Genomic DNA, 18,743 nt, shown 5'->3' with positions numbered 1-18,743 from the left:
GCGGGAAGACTCTGGGACATTCGGCCTCAGCTTTCAGAATCCTTGTGGCCGATGAAAGAAAACAGGAAGAGGCATGAAAATTCCATGCTTGGGAGTTCCGGCTAAACAGATGGGTCAGATTTCAGCAGCATGAGATTTTGGGGCGGGGGGGGGGTGCAAGAGGCCATGGGGGGGTCACAGAGCCCGAGTTGGTGAAATACATTCTGTATGAACGGTATGCTTTGTCTGTGTAGTGCACAAGAAATAATATTTTTCACTGTGGGCTAATACATGAGACAATAATAAATCCAACCAAAAACATAGAACCCTACAGTGCAGAAAGAGGCCCTTTACAGAGGGCCTCTCTCACCCCCCCCCTCTCTCTCTCCCCCCCCACCACTCTCTCTCCGCCCCCCCCCGACCCCCCTCTCTCTTTTACAGTGCACCGAACACAATCCCACCCAGGCCCGACCCCCATACCCCTATATATTATACCCACTAATCCCTCTAACCTACACTAAGGGGCAATTTCTTAGCATGGCCAGTCAACCTAACCCACACATCTTTGGACTGTGGGAGGAAACCGGAGCACCCGGAGGAAACCCACGCAGACACAGGGAGAATGCGCAAACTCCACACAGGCAGTGACCCCGAGCCGGGAATCGAACCCAGGACCCTGGAGCCATGAAGCAGCAGTGCTAACCCACTGTGCTACCCTGACGCCCCAGAGGACAAGAGCGGAGAGTAGGGACGGAAGAAAGCAAGGCGGAGAGAAAGGAACTCAGGCTGCGGGTTCAACAAGCTCGCAGAGGACCGCTGTGCCTGTCTGAGAAGCTTTGAGAGAGGAATGGAGAATAGGAACTGTGCTCTGTTCTGGCAGCTTAAACTTCTTGGACAGCGGAAAGCTGCGAGGGGAGAGACAGGCTGGCATGAAGAATAAGTAGAAAGCTATCGAACTCGAACAGAAAGGCAGACTGACGTCCGTCCCCAAATAACATGAAATGGTAACGTTCCAGCAAAAACAATTCCAGCATTCTCTATTCTGCAGTTAACATCTGGGAGTGGATTACCCTAGTTAGTTTCTCAAACTCACCTCACTACTATTGCTGTCAGGGTAGAGTTATGACAAGATAACTTATGCTGATTGGAGACACCAAGGCATCGCAGGATGTGGGATACTGAAATATATCAGTTTCATACAGGGGCCTAAAGGTTGGTGTGTGCTGGTCTGGTCAGGTACAGCCCTATGATGGCACTAATCAAACATCACTAATCGCTGGGTTAGGGAGAGAGGGGAAATCAGCCAGGGTTCCCGATCTCCGTCACTGTCCAGTGGTCCCTGGGTTAGAGAGAGAGAGGGAGAGAGGGGTGGGGAAGAGAGAGAGAGAGATTGGAAATCAGCCAGCATTCCTGCTCCTGTTTACTGTCCAATGATCCCTGGGTTCGAGAGAAAGAGAGAGAGGATATCAGCCAGGGTTCCTGCTCCTGATCACTGCCCAGTGACCCCTGGGTTAGAGAGAGAGAGAGAGGATATCAGCCAGGGCTCCTGCTCCTGATCACTGCCCAGTGACCCCTGGGTTCGAGAGAGAGAGAGAGGATATCAGCCAGGGTTCCTGCTCCTGATCACTGCCCAGTGACCCCTGGGTTAGAGAGAGAAAGGGGATATCAGCCAGGGTTCCTGCTCCTAAGAACATAAGAAATAGGAGCAGGAGTAGGCCATCTAGCCCATCAAGCCTGCCCCACCATTCAATAAGATCATGGCTGATCTGAAGTGGATCAGTTCCACTTTCCCGCTTTCTCCCCATAACCCTTAATTCCCCTGTCTATCAGAAACCTATCTACCCGTGACTTAAATATATTCAGCGAGGCAGCCTCCACCACTTCAACGGGCAGAGAATTCCAGAGATTCACCACCCTTTGAGTGAAGAAGTTCCTCCTCAACTCTGATCTAAACTGCCCCCACCTTATCTTGAGGCTGTGCCCTCTAGTCCTGCTGTCCTTTCTAAGCAGGAAGAATCTCTCTACCTCTACCCTAGCCATCCCTTTCATTATCTTATACGTCTCTATAAGATCCCCTCTCAGCCTTCTAAACTCCAACGAGTACAGACCCAGTCTATTTAGTCTCTCCTCATAGGCCAACCCCCTCATCTCCGGTATCAGCCTAGTGAACCTCCTCTGCACTCCCTCCAAGGCCAAAATATCCTTCTGCAAGTGCGGCGACCAAAACTGCACACAGTACTCCAGCTGAGGCCTCACCAGTGCCCTATACAGCCGCAGCAAGACCTCCCTGTTTTTATATTCTATCCCCCTCGCTATAAAGGCCAGCATCCCATTTGCCTTCCTGATCCCTGCTGCACCTGCAGACTGGGTTTTTGCAATTCGTGCACAAGGACCCCCAGGTCCCTCTGCACCGTAGCATGCTGCAGCTTTTCGCCCGTTAAATAGTAATCCCTCCTACTATTATTTCTGCCAAAGTGGATAACCTCACACTTGCTAACATTGTACTCCATCTGCCAGGTCCTCGCCCACTCACTCACTCGCTCAGCCTATCCAGATCCCTCTGCAGACTTTCCACACCCTCCGCGCAATTTGCTTTTCCACTCATCTTCGTGTCATCAGGAAAATTTTGTTAGCCTACACTCAGCCCCCTCCTCCAGATCATCTATGTAAATGGTAAACAGTTGAGGCCCCAGCACCGATCCCTGCGGCACTCCACTAGTCACCAACTGCCAACCAGAATAGCACCCGTTGATACCAACTCTCTGCCTCCTATTAGACAGCCAATCCTCTATCCATGCTAACACCTTACCCCCAACTCCCTGCACCCTAACCTTGCGAAGCAACCTTTTGTGAGGCACCTTATTAAACGCCCTCTGAAAATCGAGAAACACCACATCCACCGGTTCCCCTCTGTCTACCGCACTAGTCACATCCTCATAGAATTCCAATAAATTCGTCAGACACGACTTCCCCTTAACGAATCCGTGCTGCGTCTCTCTAACCCAGGGATCGCTGGACAGTGATGTGCGAGGGTCACTGTGCACTAACCCCATGTTCCTGTTGTGATAAACAGCTCGCAACATTCACCATCAGCTAAGAGGGAGGCAATTGAGCCCAGGGGGGGAACACAACCCTTGCCTCATATAAATAAAAAGCAAATCCTTACTGGTCGGCTGTTGGTGTAGCTGGTGTGAAGATTTGTCGGTGTCCTGAGGCTCCACACTCCCCGCGGTTATCCGCATTGTCACCGAACCCTTACCCACGCTGATCTTTGACGGGTCGGTTTCTGGAAGATCAGACAGGTGTAGGAATTAGAAACAGCTCACAGTTCGCTTCCTTCGGACTGCCAACGTGACGAATGTCAAATCTCAGGAGTGGGTGAATGTATAGGGGCGGTACGGTAGCACAGTGGGTTAGCACTGCTGCTTCACAGCTCCAGGGACCTGGGTTCGATTCCCGGCTCGGGTCACTGTCTGTGTGGAGTTTGCACATTCTCCTCGTGTCTGCGTGGGTTTCCTCCCACAGTCCAAAGACGTGCGGGTTAGGTTGATTGGCCATGCTAAGAAATTGCCCCTTAGTGTCCAGGGATAAGTAGGTTAGAGGGATTAGTGGGTACAATATGTAGGGATATGGGGGTCGGGCCTGGGTGGGATTGCGTTTGGTGCAAATGCGATGGGCCTCCTTCTGCACTGTAGGGTTCTATGATCTATACTGCCTTGCATGTTCGCTGTTTGCCATTCCCACTTTCAATCCCGTTTTCCTAGGCCTCGCATACCAGGTGAGCGTCACTCCCAGGAGAAGGCCACTCTTCCAGAACAGTGAGCCTCAGAACCCAGCACCTGCCAAATCCAGCGTAAATCCTCCTTCACTAACACCCAAATATTGTGACCCTCACTCCCTTCCCACGTACTCACCCAGCTCCACGGCGCAGCTGATCAAGTTAGAATAGAAATAGAATCCTCTCAGTGCAGAAAGAGGCCATTTGGCCCATCGAGTCTGTACCAGCTCTCCGAAAGATTACCTTACCTAGCCCGCACCCTATCCCCATAACCCCTCACACTTAGATACAGAATGAGAGAATAGGAGTAGGAGCAGGCCATTCAGCCCTTTAAGCCTGCTCCACCATCCAACTCAATGGCCTGACCTTGTCTTCACCCCACATCCTTTGATTCTTTTTCCATCAAATGCCAATTCTAACCGTTTTCTGAAAACGGTCAATGCCTTGGCTTCCATTATTCTCCGTGCTCGCCAATTCCACAGGCTCACCACTCACCGGGTGAAGAAATTCATCCTGATCAATGGCCAATCCACCGAACCCGCACATCACTGGGGTGTGGGAAGGAGCCGGAGTGTCCGGAGGAAGCCCACGCAGGCACGGGGAGAATGCGCAAAAGAACAAAGAACAACACAGCACGGGAAACAGGCCCTTTGGCCCAACGAGCCCGCGCTGCCCATTTCAACATTGTGAGTCCCCTCTCCCACCCATGACCCTTGTCTACGCTTATGGTACTCCACATTGGAAACCAGATTGAGGGGAGGCTAATTTAGGGACAATTTCTTAACACCAATCAGCCTAAGAGCACATCTTTGGGGTGTGGGAGGAAACCGGAGCACCCGGAGAAAACCCACGCAAGCACGGGGAGAATGCGCAAACTCCCACAGACACCGGCCCAAATCCATGTGTCTGCACAGCAAACAGTGATAGTCACTGAGCTGTCGTGTTGCCCAGCATCTGGTCCAGTTTAAGCGTACACTAACGACGTGAAGCACTAGGCAACTCTCAAAGCAACGTCCAAGAGCAGCCCTCGTACGACCCATCGCGTATATGCCCCTTGTTGAAAACTCCACGCAGACAGTCATCCGAGACCAGAATCGATCCCGGGTCCCTGGCGCTGAGAGGCAGCAGTGCTAACCCACTGTGCCACCGTGCCATAACCTTTCAAAGTCAGTGGCACAATGTGGCCTCTTCGCATCATGCTGCCCCCCTTTCCATTTCCAGCTGGCACTGTCTGCACAGCCTTGGACAATCAAGGAGCTGAGAGATTTGTTGGTTAGCAGTTGGAGACCCTCAGCTTCGGGCAAGAAGGCAGCTGGAGGCAAATGTCCAACACTGCATGAGACATGTAACCACCATCCCCTCACCAGCTATACTGGAACCTAGAACATAGAAAAACTACAGCACAAACAGGCCCTTCAGCCCACAAGTTGTGCTGATCGTATCTCTACCTACTAGGCTTACCTATAACCCTCAATCCTACCAAGTCCCATGTACTCAACCAGAAGTCTCTTAAAAGACCCTATCGAGTTCGCCTCCACCACTACCAATGGCGGCCAATTCCACTCACTCACCCCCCTCTGAGTGAAAAACTTACCCCTGACATCTCCTCTGTACCTGCTCCCCAGCACCTTAAACCTGTGTCCTCTCGTAGTGACCATTTCAGCCCTGGGAAATAGCCTCCGAGAATCCACCCTATCTATTCCTCTCAACATTTTATAAACCTCTATCAGGTCGCCTCTCAACCTTCGTCTCTCCAGGGAGAAGAGACCGAGCTCCCTCAACCTATCCTCATAAGGCATGCCTCCCAATCCAGGCAACATCCTTGTAAATCTCCTCTGCACCCTCTCAATGGCTGTTTTATACCTGTTTTGAACCCGGACCGTAGAAAGCATTTTGAGGGGGGCTTGGACCTCCTTGCCAGCTCAGAGAGCGATCCATCGGGAATCGGGTCCTGCTGTCTATAATTAGTCGCCCCCTACCTCCACACACCTCACGACATCTAAAGGCAGTGGGTCGCACTGAGGGGGCCTGGAGATTCTTCACACTACTCTGTGCGTTCGCGAGGCAGCAAGGAACAGCGACAACGCAGCAATGAACAGTGGCACCCACAAACAACGTATCAACCACATCACAAAGTTCAAAAAAGTTAACTATCTAGATAGTTAGTAAAAATGCCATGGATACAATGGAAACAAGGATTAAGATGCAGAAATGGAAGGTGCATTCACTAACGGATGTGTCCATTGCTCAGCCTGGTGTGTTCAGAACATATCCAGTCTGGCTCAGCCTTGTTGGTCACCCTTCACTGTTCTTCCTCCCCCAGGAATCCCCAAAATATCTGGGCGGCATGGTGGTCACCCGCTTAGAAAGGATGGCAGGATTAGAGGGCACAGCCTCAAGATAAGGGGAGGGGCAGTTTAGATCGGAGTTGAGGAGGAACTTCTTCACTCAAAGGGTGGTGAATCTCTGGAATTCTCTGCCCGTTGAAGTGGTGGAGGCTGCCTCGCTGAATATATTTAAGTCACGGGTAGATAGGTTTCTGATAGACAGGGGAATTAAGGGTTATGGGGAGAAAGCGGGAAAGTGGAACTGATCCACTTCAGATCAGCCATGATCTTATTGAATGGCGGGGCAGGCTCGAAGGGCTAGATGGCCGACTCCTGCTCCTATTTCTTATGTTCTTATGTCCCGGGTTCGATTCCCGGCTTGGGTCACTGGCTGTGTCGAGTTTGCACATTCTCCCCGTGTCTGCGTGGGTTTCCTCCCACAATCCAAAGATGTGTAGGTCAGGTGGCTTGGCCACGCTAAATTGAATTTAGTATCGGGGGATTGGCAGGGTAAGTACGTGGGGTTACGGGGATAGGGCCTGGGTGGGGTTGTGGTCGGTGCAGACTCAATGGGCCAAATGGCCATCTTCTGCACCGTAGGGACTCTATGATTCTGTCCGTGTTCAGGGAGTGTCTCCCGAATCACGAGTGCTGGTGGGTTGCGTCAGCACGAGGGCCAAGTGCAAACGGACACACGTACTTCCATAAACTTGTCAGCGGATACAGGATTAGGGGCAGGAGCCTCGGCTGATTGCCCCCTGACCCTCTAGACCCACCTTCCCCCCTCCCCGCCCTGGACCCTCTTACCCAACTCCCCTACTTCACACCTCACCCCCCCTTCCGCAACACCCCCCACACCCTTCCCAATGCCAACAGCACTGAGATCAAGAAGGCGAATGGGATGTTGGCCTTTATAACGAGGGGGATAGAATATAAAAGCAGGGAGGTCTTGCTGCAACTGTACAGGGCACTGGTGAGGCTGCAGCTGTGTGCAGTTTTGGTCGCCGCACTTGCGGAAGGATATATTGGCCTTGGAGGGAGTGCAGAGAAGGTTCACTAGGCTGATACCGGAGATGAGGGGGTTGGCCTATGAAGAGAGACTAAATATACTGGGTCTGTACTCATTAGAGTTTAGAAGGATGAGGGGGGAATCTTATAGAGACGTATAAGATAATGAAGGGGATGGATAGGGTAGAGGTAGAGAGATTCTTCCTGCTTAGAAAGGATAGCAGGACTAGAGGGCACAGCCTCAAGATGGGGTGGGGGGGGGGGAGCAGTTTAGAACGGAGTTGAGGAGGAACTTCTTCACTCAAAGGGTGGTGAATCTCTGGAATTCTCTGCCCGTTGAAGTGGTGGAGGCTACCTCGCTGAATATATTTAAATCACGGGTAGATTGGTTTCTGATAGACAAGGGAATTAAGGGGAGAAAGCAGGAAAGTGGAACTGATCCACTTCAGATCAGCCATGATCTTATTGAATGGCGGGGCAGGCTCGAAGGGCTAGATGGCCTGCTCCTGCTCCTATTTCTTATGAGATCAAAGGCCAAACTCCCAGTAGCCCGTAAGACAAGCACAGATGGGCCCTAGCACCTCCCCAGCACGGGTGAGTAACCCACGTTCCTTTCTCCGCCTATCCATCAAGATCGCAAAGCTTGACCGCGCTATCTGAATCACCCCAAATCGGCTGGGCCATGCACACATCGCTTGCAATCTGATCCAGTTTTTAACCAGGCCGGATCAGGCAGCTAAAAGCCAGGTTTTCAAACCAAAACGGGGGCCCCAAAAAAATAAGGGTCAAACAGGATGGTTTTAGGGATGAAATCCCAGCCCTTCCGCGACAGGGAGGGACCGTCAAAGGCATGGAAAAGCACCCAGCTTCCAGCGACGGCGGCAACCAGAAGCAGCCTCAGGAAGGCGAGGGTCGTTCCCGAGGCAGGACCGAGGTGCCGGTTTGGTGTACCTGTTGCCAGCAACGCGTCGGGATAACTTTTGGCTCTCTTCGCGGGGTGAATTTTCACAGTGGAGACGGCACGTGGACCGGGAGAGGCCGCCTTCGCTGCAAATACAAAAAAACGAACAACTTCCTGTCCACCGGGGTCACGGCACCAAAGACAGAACCCCCCCCCCACCTCCCATCCCCACCCTCTCCAACCTCCCTCCCTCCCACCCCAGCTGTGACACCAAAGGGTGCTCAAGCAGAGATGTCAAGGAAGACAACTGGGAGGCAAAGTGGAAGATAAGATAAGACGCAAGAGGTATTTCAACCAAATCAAGGGTGTGAAAGCTTTCCTCGGCCCAGGGGTCATCTAGATACTCGCGCGGAGTGTGTTCACCAGGTGAGATATTGAATCGTTGGCCCTCTTGAGCAAGGGTTATGGAATGAAATTGGTTTAGAAGCAGGTTATTCAGCTAGCCATTTTTACACCTACTCATCTTATCCACAGCCTAGCAGGAGAGTAGAGGAATGGCAGGGAGGTGATGGCCAACTGGTGTTACCACTAGACTATTAATCCAGAAACTCAGTCCAAAAGAATGTGCCGTTTAGGTTCATTGGCCATGCTAAATTGACCCTAGTGTCGGAGAGGGTTAGCAGAGTAATGGGAATAGGGCCAGGATGGTCAGTGCAGACTCGATGGGCCGAACCTTCTGCACCGTAGGGATCCTACGTTAATGTTCTGGTGCCCCGGGTTCGAATCTCGCCACGGCAGATGGTAGAATTTGAATTCTATATTACAATAAAAATCTGGAATGAAGAATTTACTGATGGCCATTGTCAGAAAAACCTCACCTGGCTCACTAATGGAAATCTGCCGTCCTTACCCAGTCTGGCCTACGTGTAACACCAGGGGCACAGCAACTGCCCTCGGGCAATAAATGGTGGCCATGTCATAGAACATAGAAAAACCACAGCACAAACAGGCCCTTCGGCCCACAAGTTGCGCCGAACATGTCCCTACCTACTAGGCGCACCTATAACCCTCTATCTTATTAAGTTACTGTGTCCCCAAGATTATTTTTAAAAATGGTCACAGTGGCATGAATCACAGAAACCCTACAGTACAGAAAGAGGCCCTTCGGCCCATCGACTGTGCACCGACCACAATCCCACCCAGGCCCCACCCCACATCCCCGCAACATTTTACCCACTAGTCCCTCTAACCTAAGCATCACAGGACACTAAGGGGCAATTTCTTAGCACGGCCAATCAACCTAACCCGCACATCTTTGGACTGCGGGAGGAGACCGGAGCACCCGGAGGAAACCCACGCAGACACGAGGAGAATGTGCAAACTCCACACAGACGGTGACCCGAGCCGGGAATGGAACCCAGGACCCCGGAGCTGTGAAGCAGCAGTGCTAACCCACTGTGCCACCGTGCCGCCATTTAGTTCATCTGGGTCGGTGCCAACTTTCTGTAGAGTAATTCAGTCTGTCCTATCCCCACCCTCCCTATTCTGTTCCCATTGTCCATAGAAGTAGAATTGATGAAAATTACAGGCCGAAAATGAGATCCTGATGCACACAAATCCTAGCGGACACAAACTCCAGGTCAATCTCTAATCAAAGGACCATCCAACTAGCACCTCAGCTACCAAGGTGATCTTTAGACCTCAGGATTCAGGATAGAAAGCTCAGGCACTCACTCAGCAGGACATTCAAATCAAACCTGTCCTCAGATTAGACCACGGACTAACAGGGATACACAACCTTGCTGCTGTCTCACCGCCAGAAGGTGCTCAGTGATTCCGTAGCAAGGTACACTGCCCAAATCAATATACCACCCCATCGCCAGTTACAGACAGCTGGGACAATGAAGGACTGATGGGTATTAGACAGAGCACAGGCACGTACTGCCTTACTAAACAAACAAAAGGAAAATAGCAGGCACACTGGCGGCACAGTGGTTAGAACTGCTGCCTCGCAGTGCCAGGGACCCAGTTTGATTCCCGGTTTGGGTCCTGATGGAGTCCGCACGGGTTCCCTCCAGTTTCCTTCCACAGTCCAAAAGACGTGCTGGTTAGGGTGCACTGGCCGTGCTAAATTCTCCCTCAGTCTTCCCGAGCAGGCGCCAGAGTGTGGCAGCTAGGGGATTTTCACAGTAACTTCATTGCAGCGTTAATGTAAGCCTACTCATGGCACTAATACAAAAAAACTGGCTAGTTGCATGAGCAAATGATATCTTGAAAGGGTTCAAACGTTTTCTCAGAATTGGAATAATTTGATTCCTTTAAATTGGCTGTAAATTGGGAGAGGGGAGTGTGCAGAGGGATCTGGGTGTCCTTGTGCACCAGTCACTGAAGGATGAGGGATGATCAGCTATGATCGTAATGAATGGCGGAGCAGGCTCGAAGGGCCAAATGGCCTCCTCCTGCTCCGATCTTCGATGTTTCTATGTTTCAAGGGCTCAGGACCAGGGGGAAGGCAATGGCCCATGAATCCTTCCTTTATATTTTAACGCACGGTGCCTCGGGTGCACAATTATCTTTAAAGGGACACTCTCTGAGTGAGCTGTGGGCTACCTCACTGGCTCCTGTGTGCGCGCACACTTCAGGGGATTGTAGGAAAGAGGTCAAATTTGGCGACTGCTTCTGCAAAGCAACCACTAATTAGCACCTAGTGAGGTCCCACACAACACGAAACAGGCCAACGACAAGATAGCGGTCTTGCAAGAGGATTTTGGAGGTGAGTATGAGGGGGGACACCCTCCTTCTGCTGACGGTGTTCTTCTACATCCACCAGGAAGACGAGGTAAAGGCCTCAGTTTAACACTGGAAAGACGGTTCCTCCAGCAGCGTAGCACTCCCTCAGAGGTGCACCAGAGTTTTAGAACATAGAACATAGAACATTACAGCGCAGAACAGGCCCTTCGGCCCACGATGTTGCGCCGACCAGTTAAAAAAAAACAACAACAGTGACCCACTAACCTAAACCAATCCCTTTTCGTCCATAAACCTATCCACAGACCTCTTAAACACCCCCAAACTAGGCGCATTTACAACTGCAGCAGGCAGGGCATTCCAATCCCTCACCACCCTCTGGGTAAAGAACCTACCCCTGACATCCGTCCTATAACTACCCCCCCTTAGTTTAAAGCCATGCCCCCTCGTGCTAGATTTTTCCATCAGAGGAAAAAGGCTATCACTGTCCACCCTATCTAAACCCCTAATCATCTTATATGTTTCAATAAGATCCCCTCTTAGCCGCCTTCTTTCCAGCGAAAACAACCCCAAATCCCTCAGTCTCTCCTCATAGGACCTCCCCTCTATACCAGGCAACATCCTGGTAAACCTCCTCTGCACCCTCTCCAAAGCCTCCACATCCTTCCTGTAATGTGGGGACCAGAACTGCACACAGTACTCCAAGTGCGGCCGCACCAGAGTTGTGTACAACTCTTTTAGCGTGGATTATACACGCAAGCCTTTGAGAGGATGGTTCGAATCCAGGAACCTGGACTCAGAAACTGAGGTGTAGGCACCCAGACACACTGGCTAACAGTCTCGGCCTGCTTTAGCAGCCAGGCGGAAATGAGGGGCTGGGTAAAAGACAAAACTCACCTCAATCAAAGTCAGCAGGCAATGGAAAAGATCAGGACTAAAATAGCCACACTTCTTGACAAATGCTATTAAGGGATACGGGCCAGCATTTCCTGCTCATTCCCCGCACAATAAACATTAGAACATAGAACATAGAACATTACAGCGCAGAACAGGCCCTTCGGCCCACGATGTTGCGCCGACCAGTTACAAAAACAATGACCCACTAGCCTATACCAATCCCATTTCGTCCATAAACCTATCCAGAGATCTCTTAAATGCCCCCAAACTAGACGCATTTACAACTGCAGCAGGCAGGGCATTCCAATCCCTCACCACCCGCTGGGTAAAGAACCTACCCCTGACATCCGTCCTGTAGCTACCCCCCCTTAATTTAAAGCCATGCCCCCTCGTGCTAGCTTTCTCCATCCGAGGAAAAAGGCTATCACTATCCACCCTATCTAAACCTCTAATCATCTTATATGTTTCAATAAGATCCCCTCTTAGCCGCCTTCTTTCCAACAAAAACAACCCTAGATCCCTCAGTCTCTCCTCATAGGACCTCCCCACCATACCAGGCAACATCCTAGTAAACCTCCTCTGCACCCTCTCCAACGCCTCCACATCCTTCTTGTAATGCGGGGACCAGAACTGCACACAGTACTCCAAGTGCGGCCGCACTAGAGTAGTGTACAGTTGCAACATTACACTGCGACTCCTAAATTCAATCCCCCTACCAATAAACGCCAAGACACCGTACGCCTTCTTGACAACCTTATCTACTTGATTCCCAACTTTCAGGGATCTATGTACACACACACCTAGATCCCTCTGTTCATCCACACTATTCAAGGTCCTCCCGTTAGCCCTATACTCAACACATCTGTTATTCCTACCAAAGTGAATTACCTCACACTTCTCCGCATTAAATTCTCCGCATTCTATCAGCTTTGCTAATTACTTGCTATACCTGCGTATCAGCCTTCTGATCAGGAATTGGCGTTGACAACTTCATTCCGACACAGGAAATGGCGCAGGGATTTGCATTGCGAGGGATGCTCCCCCTCTCCGTCCACCTCTGTCCCCACTTTCACCCAGGCACAAAGACTGCTCACTCAGATGGTAGACTGGCACCAGACTGCCACGACGTGGAGATGCCCGCGTTGGACTGGGGTGAACACAGTAAGACGCCTGACGACACCAGGTTCAAGTCCAACCGATTTACTCGATAGTAAACTATCAAGGTTTCACCTGACGAAGAGGGAAACCTCGAAAGCTCGTGAGCTTACTATCAAATACTATCCCTAAATTATTCTCCCCTTAATCTGGTTTCTAATGGGGGGGGGGGTACCATAAGCGTAGACATGGGTCAAGGGTGGAGGAGGAAAATCACACCGTTAAGATGGCGGCGTGGGCCTATTTTCCGTGCTGTGTTGTTCTTTGGCGTTGCCAGACTTCTTACTGTGTTCACCAGATTGCCAGCCAGAGAGACCACAGGGCCAACGGGCGATGGGCGAAGAGAGAGAGAGAAACTGAAACTTCTGTGAGCGAGGGCTTGAGGGGTGGAGTGTGTCCGGCCCTGGCGCTGCCAGGCGTGTGCCTTTCGAAAAGGCGGAAACATAGAGACAGGCAATACCTCGATCGTGCTGCTCCTGGCTCGTTGGAAGCCCATTCACGACCGTCGGCGAAACTGTGACATCAGCCTCTGAAAGGGAGGGCAAAACGAAACAGTTAGATTGCACCGGGAGATGACATTACTCGGACTGAACGCGGAGTAATAAGGGGGGGAAAGTAGGCCCGGGAGCAGCGAACTATAGCAAGCAGCGCTAAATCAGTTTCCCCCCCAGTCGTTCGTCCGATTAACTATTCCTTTTCTGTTCCCCTTCTCTCTTATTCCTGGTGCATTGCCACTCCAATGGCAGCACAGCGGTTGGCACTGCTGCCTCACAGCACCAGGGACCCGATTCCAGGTTCGATTCCCGGCTCGGGTCGCTGCCGGTGTGGAGTCTGCACGTTCTCCCAGTGTCTGCGTGGGTTTCCTCCCACAGTCCAAAGATGTGCAGATTTGGTGAACTGGCCCATTAGCGTCCAAAGATGTGCAGGTCAGATGGTAAATGTGTGGCGATAGAACCCTACAGTGCAGAAAGAGGCCCTTCGGCCCATCGAGTCTGCATCGACCATAATCCCACCCTGTGTTATTGGTGTAACAAATTGTCTCTAAATTATTCTCCCCTGAATCTGGTTTCCAGTGGGGGTACCATACGCATACACACGGGTCAAGGTAGGTGTAGGAAAATGCTGTGTTAAGATGGCAGCACGGGCTCGTTGGGCCGAAGGGCCTGTTTCCCGTGCTGTGTTGTTCTTTGTTCAGGCCCTGTCCCCATATCCCTACACAATTACCCACTAATCCCTCTAACCTATGCACCCCAGGACACTAAAGGGCAATTTTTTAGCATGGCCAATCAACCTAACCTGCACATCTTTGGACTGTGGGAGGAAACCGGAGGAAACCCACACAGACATGAGGAGAATGTGCAAACTCCGCACAGACAGTGACCCAAGCCGGGAATTGAACTTAGGTCCCTGGAGCTGTGAAACAGCAGTGCTAATCACTGTGCTACCATGCCACTGGTGATACAGGGATAGGGTGTGGGAGAGGGCCTGAGTAAAATAGTCTTGTGAGAGAGTCAGTACAGATATGATGGGCAGAATGGTCTCTTTCTGCACTGTAGGGATTCTATGAATCACTGACCAACTGAACCCAATATTCTTCATGTAACAAGCTGGCTATTCGATTGTAAAGTCGCAATGGAATGGCATCCTGTCCATTGGGTGGTAAGTGGCAAAGGAACCAGAGATGAGTCACAGACACGTAGGGTCATTATTGCAGTGGAGGGGGTGGGGGGGGAGGCATTCAGCACACCAATCCCCAGACCGGCTCTCTGTAGAACTCCCTACACGATTCCTGGCAATTTGATTTCCCTTCTATACTCATCCAATTGCTTTTAAAAATCATTGCCCATCTCCGCTCTCTGTGTCAGCGAGTTCCCAGGTCAATGCAACATCACTGCACAGAAGGGTCTTCCTCAGAAGGCGATCTATCCCAACCCACAACCGTAAACCCTAGTCCTTTTAACACAGTGAGTTGTCACAACCTGAGAGCGGGATGGAGGCAGATTCCACAGTAACTTTCAAAAAAGGTGATCAGATCCACACTTTCACCTACTCTCAGAACCTTCACAGCACAGCAGGACGCCATTCGGCCCATTACGAAGTAACATTGCTGCTATCGAGAAAGGGCAAGGGGGTTGACTTAACTGGATAGCTCAAAAGGGCTGGCAGAAGCGCAATGGGCCTAATGGCCTCCCTCGATCTTGCGTCATTCCTTTTAAATTGAAACCAACAGGGATTGTGGGATGCGACAATAATGGTAACACAACTGAACCAATAACCCACGATCTCTTTGAATGGTGTAGCAGGCTCAACGGGCCAAGTGGCCTTCTCCTGTTCCTGGGTTTGCAAAAGGACAGCAACTCAGAGTGAAAGCATTAGCATTCAACAGGAAACATAAAGCTACCCAACAATTCCAAATTCCCATTGTTATTCGAGTAGATGCCAGCGTCGGACATCCCAACCACACTTGACCAATTGCCCAACTCCCGGTATGGATGATCTCGGATTACGGTCCCTGTGAAAATATCGGACTATTGAATAAATAGAAGTACCACCAAGACAAGAGAGTTCTTTCACGCGTTGCACTGTGCACCTTGTACACAAAGGTCTACCCTCACGCACTGGGGAGCAAGAGTCAGTCAAGGAGGGGATCAGTCTTGTAGGGATTCCAGAGGTTCACAAGGATGATCCCAGGAATGAAGAGCTTGTCATATGAGGAGTCTTGGGCCTATACTCAACGGTGTTTAGAAGGATGGGGGCGCATCTAATTGAAACTTACAGAATACTGAGAGGCCTGGATAGAGTGGAGTGGGGAGGATGTTTCCACTAGTGCGAGAGACTAGAACTTGAGGGCACAACCTCAGAGTGAAGGGACGCTCCTTTTAAACTGAGGTGAGGAGGAATTTCTTCAGCCAGAGGGTGGTGAATCTGTGGAATTCTTTGCCACAGAAGGATGTGGAGGCCACATCATTGAGACCCTTTAAGACAGGTAGGTTCTTGATTAATAAGGGGATCGGGTGTTACTGGGAAAAGGCAGGAGAATGGGGATGAGAAAAATATCAGTCATGATTGGATGGCGGAGCAAACTTGATGGTTGCCTCACTACAGGAAGGATGTGGAAGCTATTGAGAGGGTGCAGAGGAGATTTACAAGGATGTTGCCTGGATTGGGAGGCATGCCTTATGAGGATAGGTTGAGGGAGCTCAGTCTCTTCTCCCTGGAGAGACAAAGGTTGAGAGGCGACCTGATAGAGGTTTATAAAATGTTGAGAGGAATAGATAGGGTGGATTCTCGGAGGCTGTTTCCCAGGGCTGAAATGGTCGCTACGAGAGGACACAGGTTTAAGGTGCTGGGGAGCAGGTACAGAGGAGATGTCAGGGGTAAGTTTTTCACTCAGAGGGTGGTGAGTGAGTGGAATCGGCTGCCGTTGGTGGTGGTAGAGGCGAACTCGCTGGGGTCTTCTGGATGAGTACATGGGATTTAATGGGATTGAGGGTTATAGATAGGCCTGGTAGGTAGGGATATGATCGGCGCAACTTGTGGGCCGAAGGGCCTGTTTGTGCTGTAGTGTTCTATGTTCTATGAATGGTCTCATTCTGCTCCTATATCATGTGGTTGAAGCAAATTAGTCAATATGGTAATGTCAAAAGTGGATTTAAATTGGACGCACTGGGGCGCCAATGTGGGTCACTGAGCAAAAGACCCCTGGGCAAGTGCAGATCGAATGCAGTGTTGGATAGGGGCAACAGAATGATGAAGGGGGAATGGGCGGGAGGGAAGATATGGAGTCTGCGGCAAGAACGGAAATGGCAACTCCAATCCTTCAAGTGGGTGGCACGGTAGCACAGTGGGTTAGCACTGCTGCTTCACAGATCTCAGGGTCCTGGGTTCGATTCCCGGCTCGGGTCACTGTCTGTGTGGAGTTTGCACATTCTCCTCGTGTCTGCGTGGGTTTCCTCCCACAGTCCAAAGATGTGCGGGTTAGGTTGATTAGCCGTGCTAAGAAATTGCCCCTTAGTGTCCAGGGATGTGTAGGTTAGAGGGATTAGTGGGTATAATATGTAGGGATATGGGGGTAGGGCCTGGGTGGGATTGTGTTCGGTGCAGACTCGATGGGCTGAAGGGCCTCTTTCTGCCCTGTAGGGTTCTACAATTATCCATGACAAAGTCCACCCTCGGTGCAGAGTTTTCCAATAACGGGAGTGCGGATCAAGGAATCAACTGGAATATTCTAGTCCTACCTCTGAACCACACTCAAGCCCAGTGCAGCGAAATCCTGGCAAATGTGCGAGCAAAACAATAAAAAGTACAAGTTTTAAATTGATTCCATTTCACAAGGGCTGCCTCTGTCCTCGTACAAACTGCTCCGCATAAAGCTGGTGTCGTCACCTGTTCCAAGTGGGAGGAGAGGGGAAGGGGGCTGAGGGGTGAGGTATGTTGTGTAACACTAGCTGGAGCAGGGGCTGAGAACGGCAAGTGCGCTGGGAGTGCAGAGCGAGTTCACATCTGCTTAAACCAACTGTGACCTCCCCTCGCGTAGCACAGGAATTCGCCACTGACACAGGCAAGTTACTGCTATCAGTCATTCGATCCATCTCTGACGCTCCATTTTCAATTACAGGGCTTGGTGAGTTCTCTTTAGCCCTGTCCTTCCTGAACCTGGTCATAATTAAGTGCCTTGCGAGAGATCAATCTTAAATCTGGCGGCCAGCCAAACATATACTGAGAGAAATGAGTTTAAGATTAGATGGCTACCACTAATCACCTGATCTCTGGTACTGCCAGTGACCAGATTTTGGAAGGTTCCGATGTGGACTCCCAAAGCAAATTTTCACAAAATCCTTACAGCTACACAAGGAGGCCATTCAGCCCATCAAGTCTGAGCTGACAAAATCCCACCCAGGTCCTAACCCCATGTATTTATTCTGCGAATCCCCTTGATACTCTGGGGCAATTTAGCATAGCCAATCCACTTAACCTGCACATACTTGGACTGTTAAATCATACAAAGTCTACAGTGCAGAGAGAGGCCATCTGGCCCATCAAGTCTGTACTGACCACAATCCCACCCATATCCTACACATTTACCTACTAATCCCTCTAACCTACGCATCTCAGGATGCTAAGGGGCAATTTTAGCATGGCCAATCAACGTGACCGATGCATCTTTGGACTGTGGGAGGAAACCGGAGCACCCAGAGGTAACCCACGCAGACACGAGGAGAATGCGCAAACTCCACATAGACAGTGACCCAAGCCGGGAATCGAACCCAGGACCCTGGAGCGGAGAAGCAGCAGTGTTAACCACTGTGCCACCGTGCCATGTTGGAGGAAGCCAGAGCACCTACGCAGATATGAGGAGAATGTCTATCTGGTGTTTACACAGTCCCCAAGGCCAGAATTGAACCCAGGTCCCTAGCGCTGTGAGGCAGCAGTGCTAACCATCGTGCTGCCTGCAATTTGAACTGAGGCAGAGACAACTGCCTAAAAAACGGGTGGCCACATTCCAGGTTGAAGGCGAGAAACAAGTTAACCACATCAGGGGGAGCAGAAAGAGAGGGGTGTTTCCTATAATTCAGAAGCCCATCAAAACCCGCCACTTTCTAAGGAAGAGACAATAAAATGCAAAGTGTTGGATGTTGAAACAACAGCTGCCACAAGACAGATCCACCCAAAAACCCTCAGGAATGGGTGAAGTATTTCCAACATGCCACTGCAGGAGAGATTGCAAGAATATTTTCAGCAAAGGAACTGGGCTAAAAGCCGGGCTCCCTCTTCTGGAATAAACTTGACGGCACGGCAGCACAGTGGGTTAGCACTGCTGCTTCACAGCTCCAGGGACCTGGGTTCGATTCCCGGCTCGGGTCACTGTCTGTGTGGAGTCTGCACATTCTCCTCGTGTCTGCGTGGGTTTCCTCCGGGTGCTCCGGTTTCCTCCCGCAGTCCAAAGATG

The 18,743-nt window shown here is 50.9% G+C and overlaps 1 protein-coding gene across 1 annotated transcript in view; it reads right to left on the bottom strand.

The window, feature by feature from the left end:
* Nucleotides 1-3,145: 3,145 nt before the first annotated feature.
* The window catches only part of LOC145339509 (sorbin and SH3 domain-containing protein 1-like), a gene marked incomplete at its 3' end in the record, with an annotated part of 37,146 nt that continues 21,548 nt past the window's right edge, over nucleotides 3,146-18,743 (bottom strand). Inside the window, exons 3-4 of the mRNA XM_080183987.1 lie at nucleotides 13,254-13,322; nucleotides 3,146-3,265 (exon numbers count right to left, since the gene is read on the bottom strand). Of these exons, the coding sequence (XP_080040113.1) occupies nucleotides 3,146-3,265; nucleotides 13,254-13,322 (189 nt within the window). The remainder of the gene's footprint in view (nucleotides 3,266-13,253; nucleotides 13,323-18,743) is intronic.

Source organism: Carcharhinus amblyrhynchos, unplaced genomic scaffold (genome assembly GCF_965287045.1).
Source record: "Carcharhinus amblyrhynchos unplaced genomic scaffold, sCarAmb.v2.hapA scaffold_510, whole genome shotgun sequence".
Classification (NCBI taxonomy): domain Eukaryota; kingdom Metazoa; phylum Chordata; class Chondrichthyes; order Carcharhiniformes; family Carcharhinidae; genus Carcharhinus; species Carcharhinus amblyrhynchos.
This window is presented reverse-complemented; position numbering and strand designations above follow the sequence as displayed.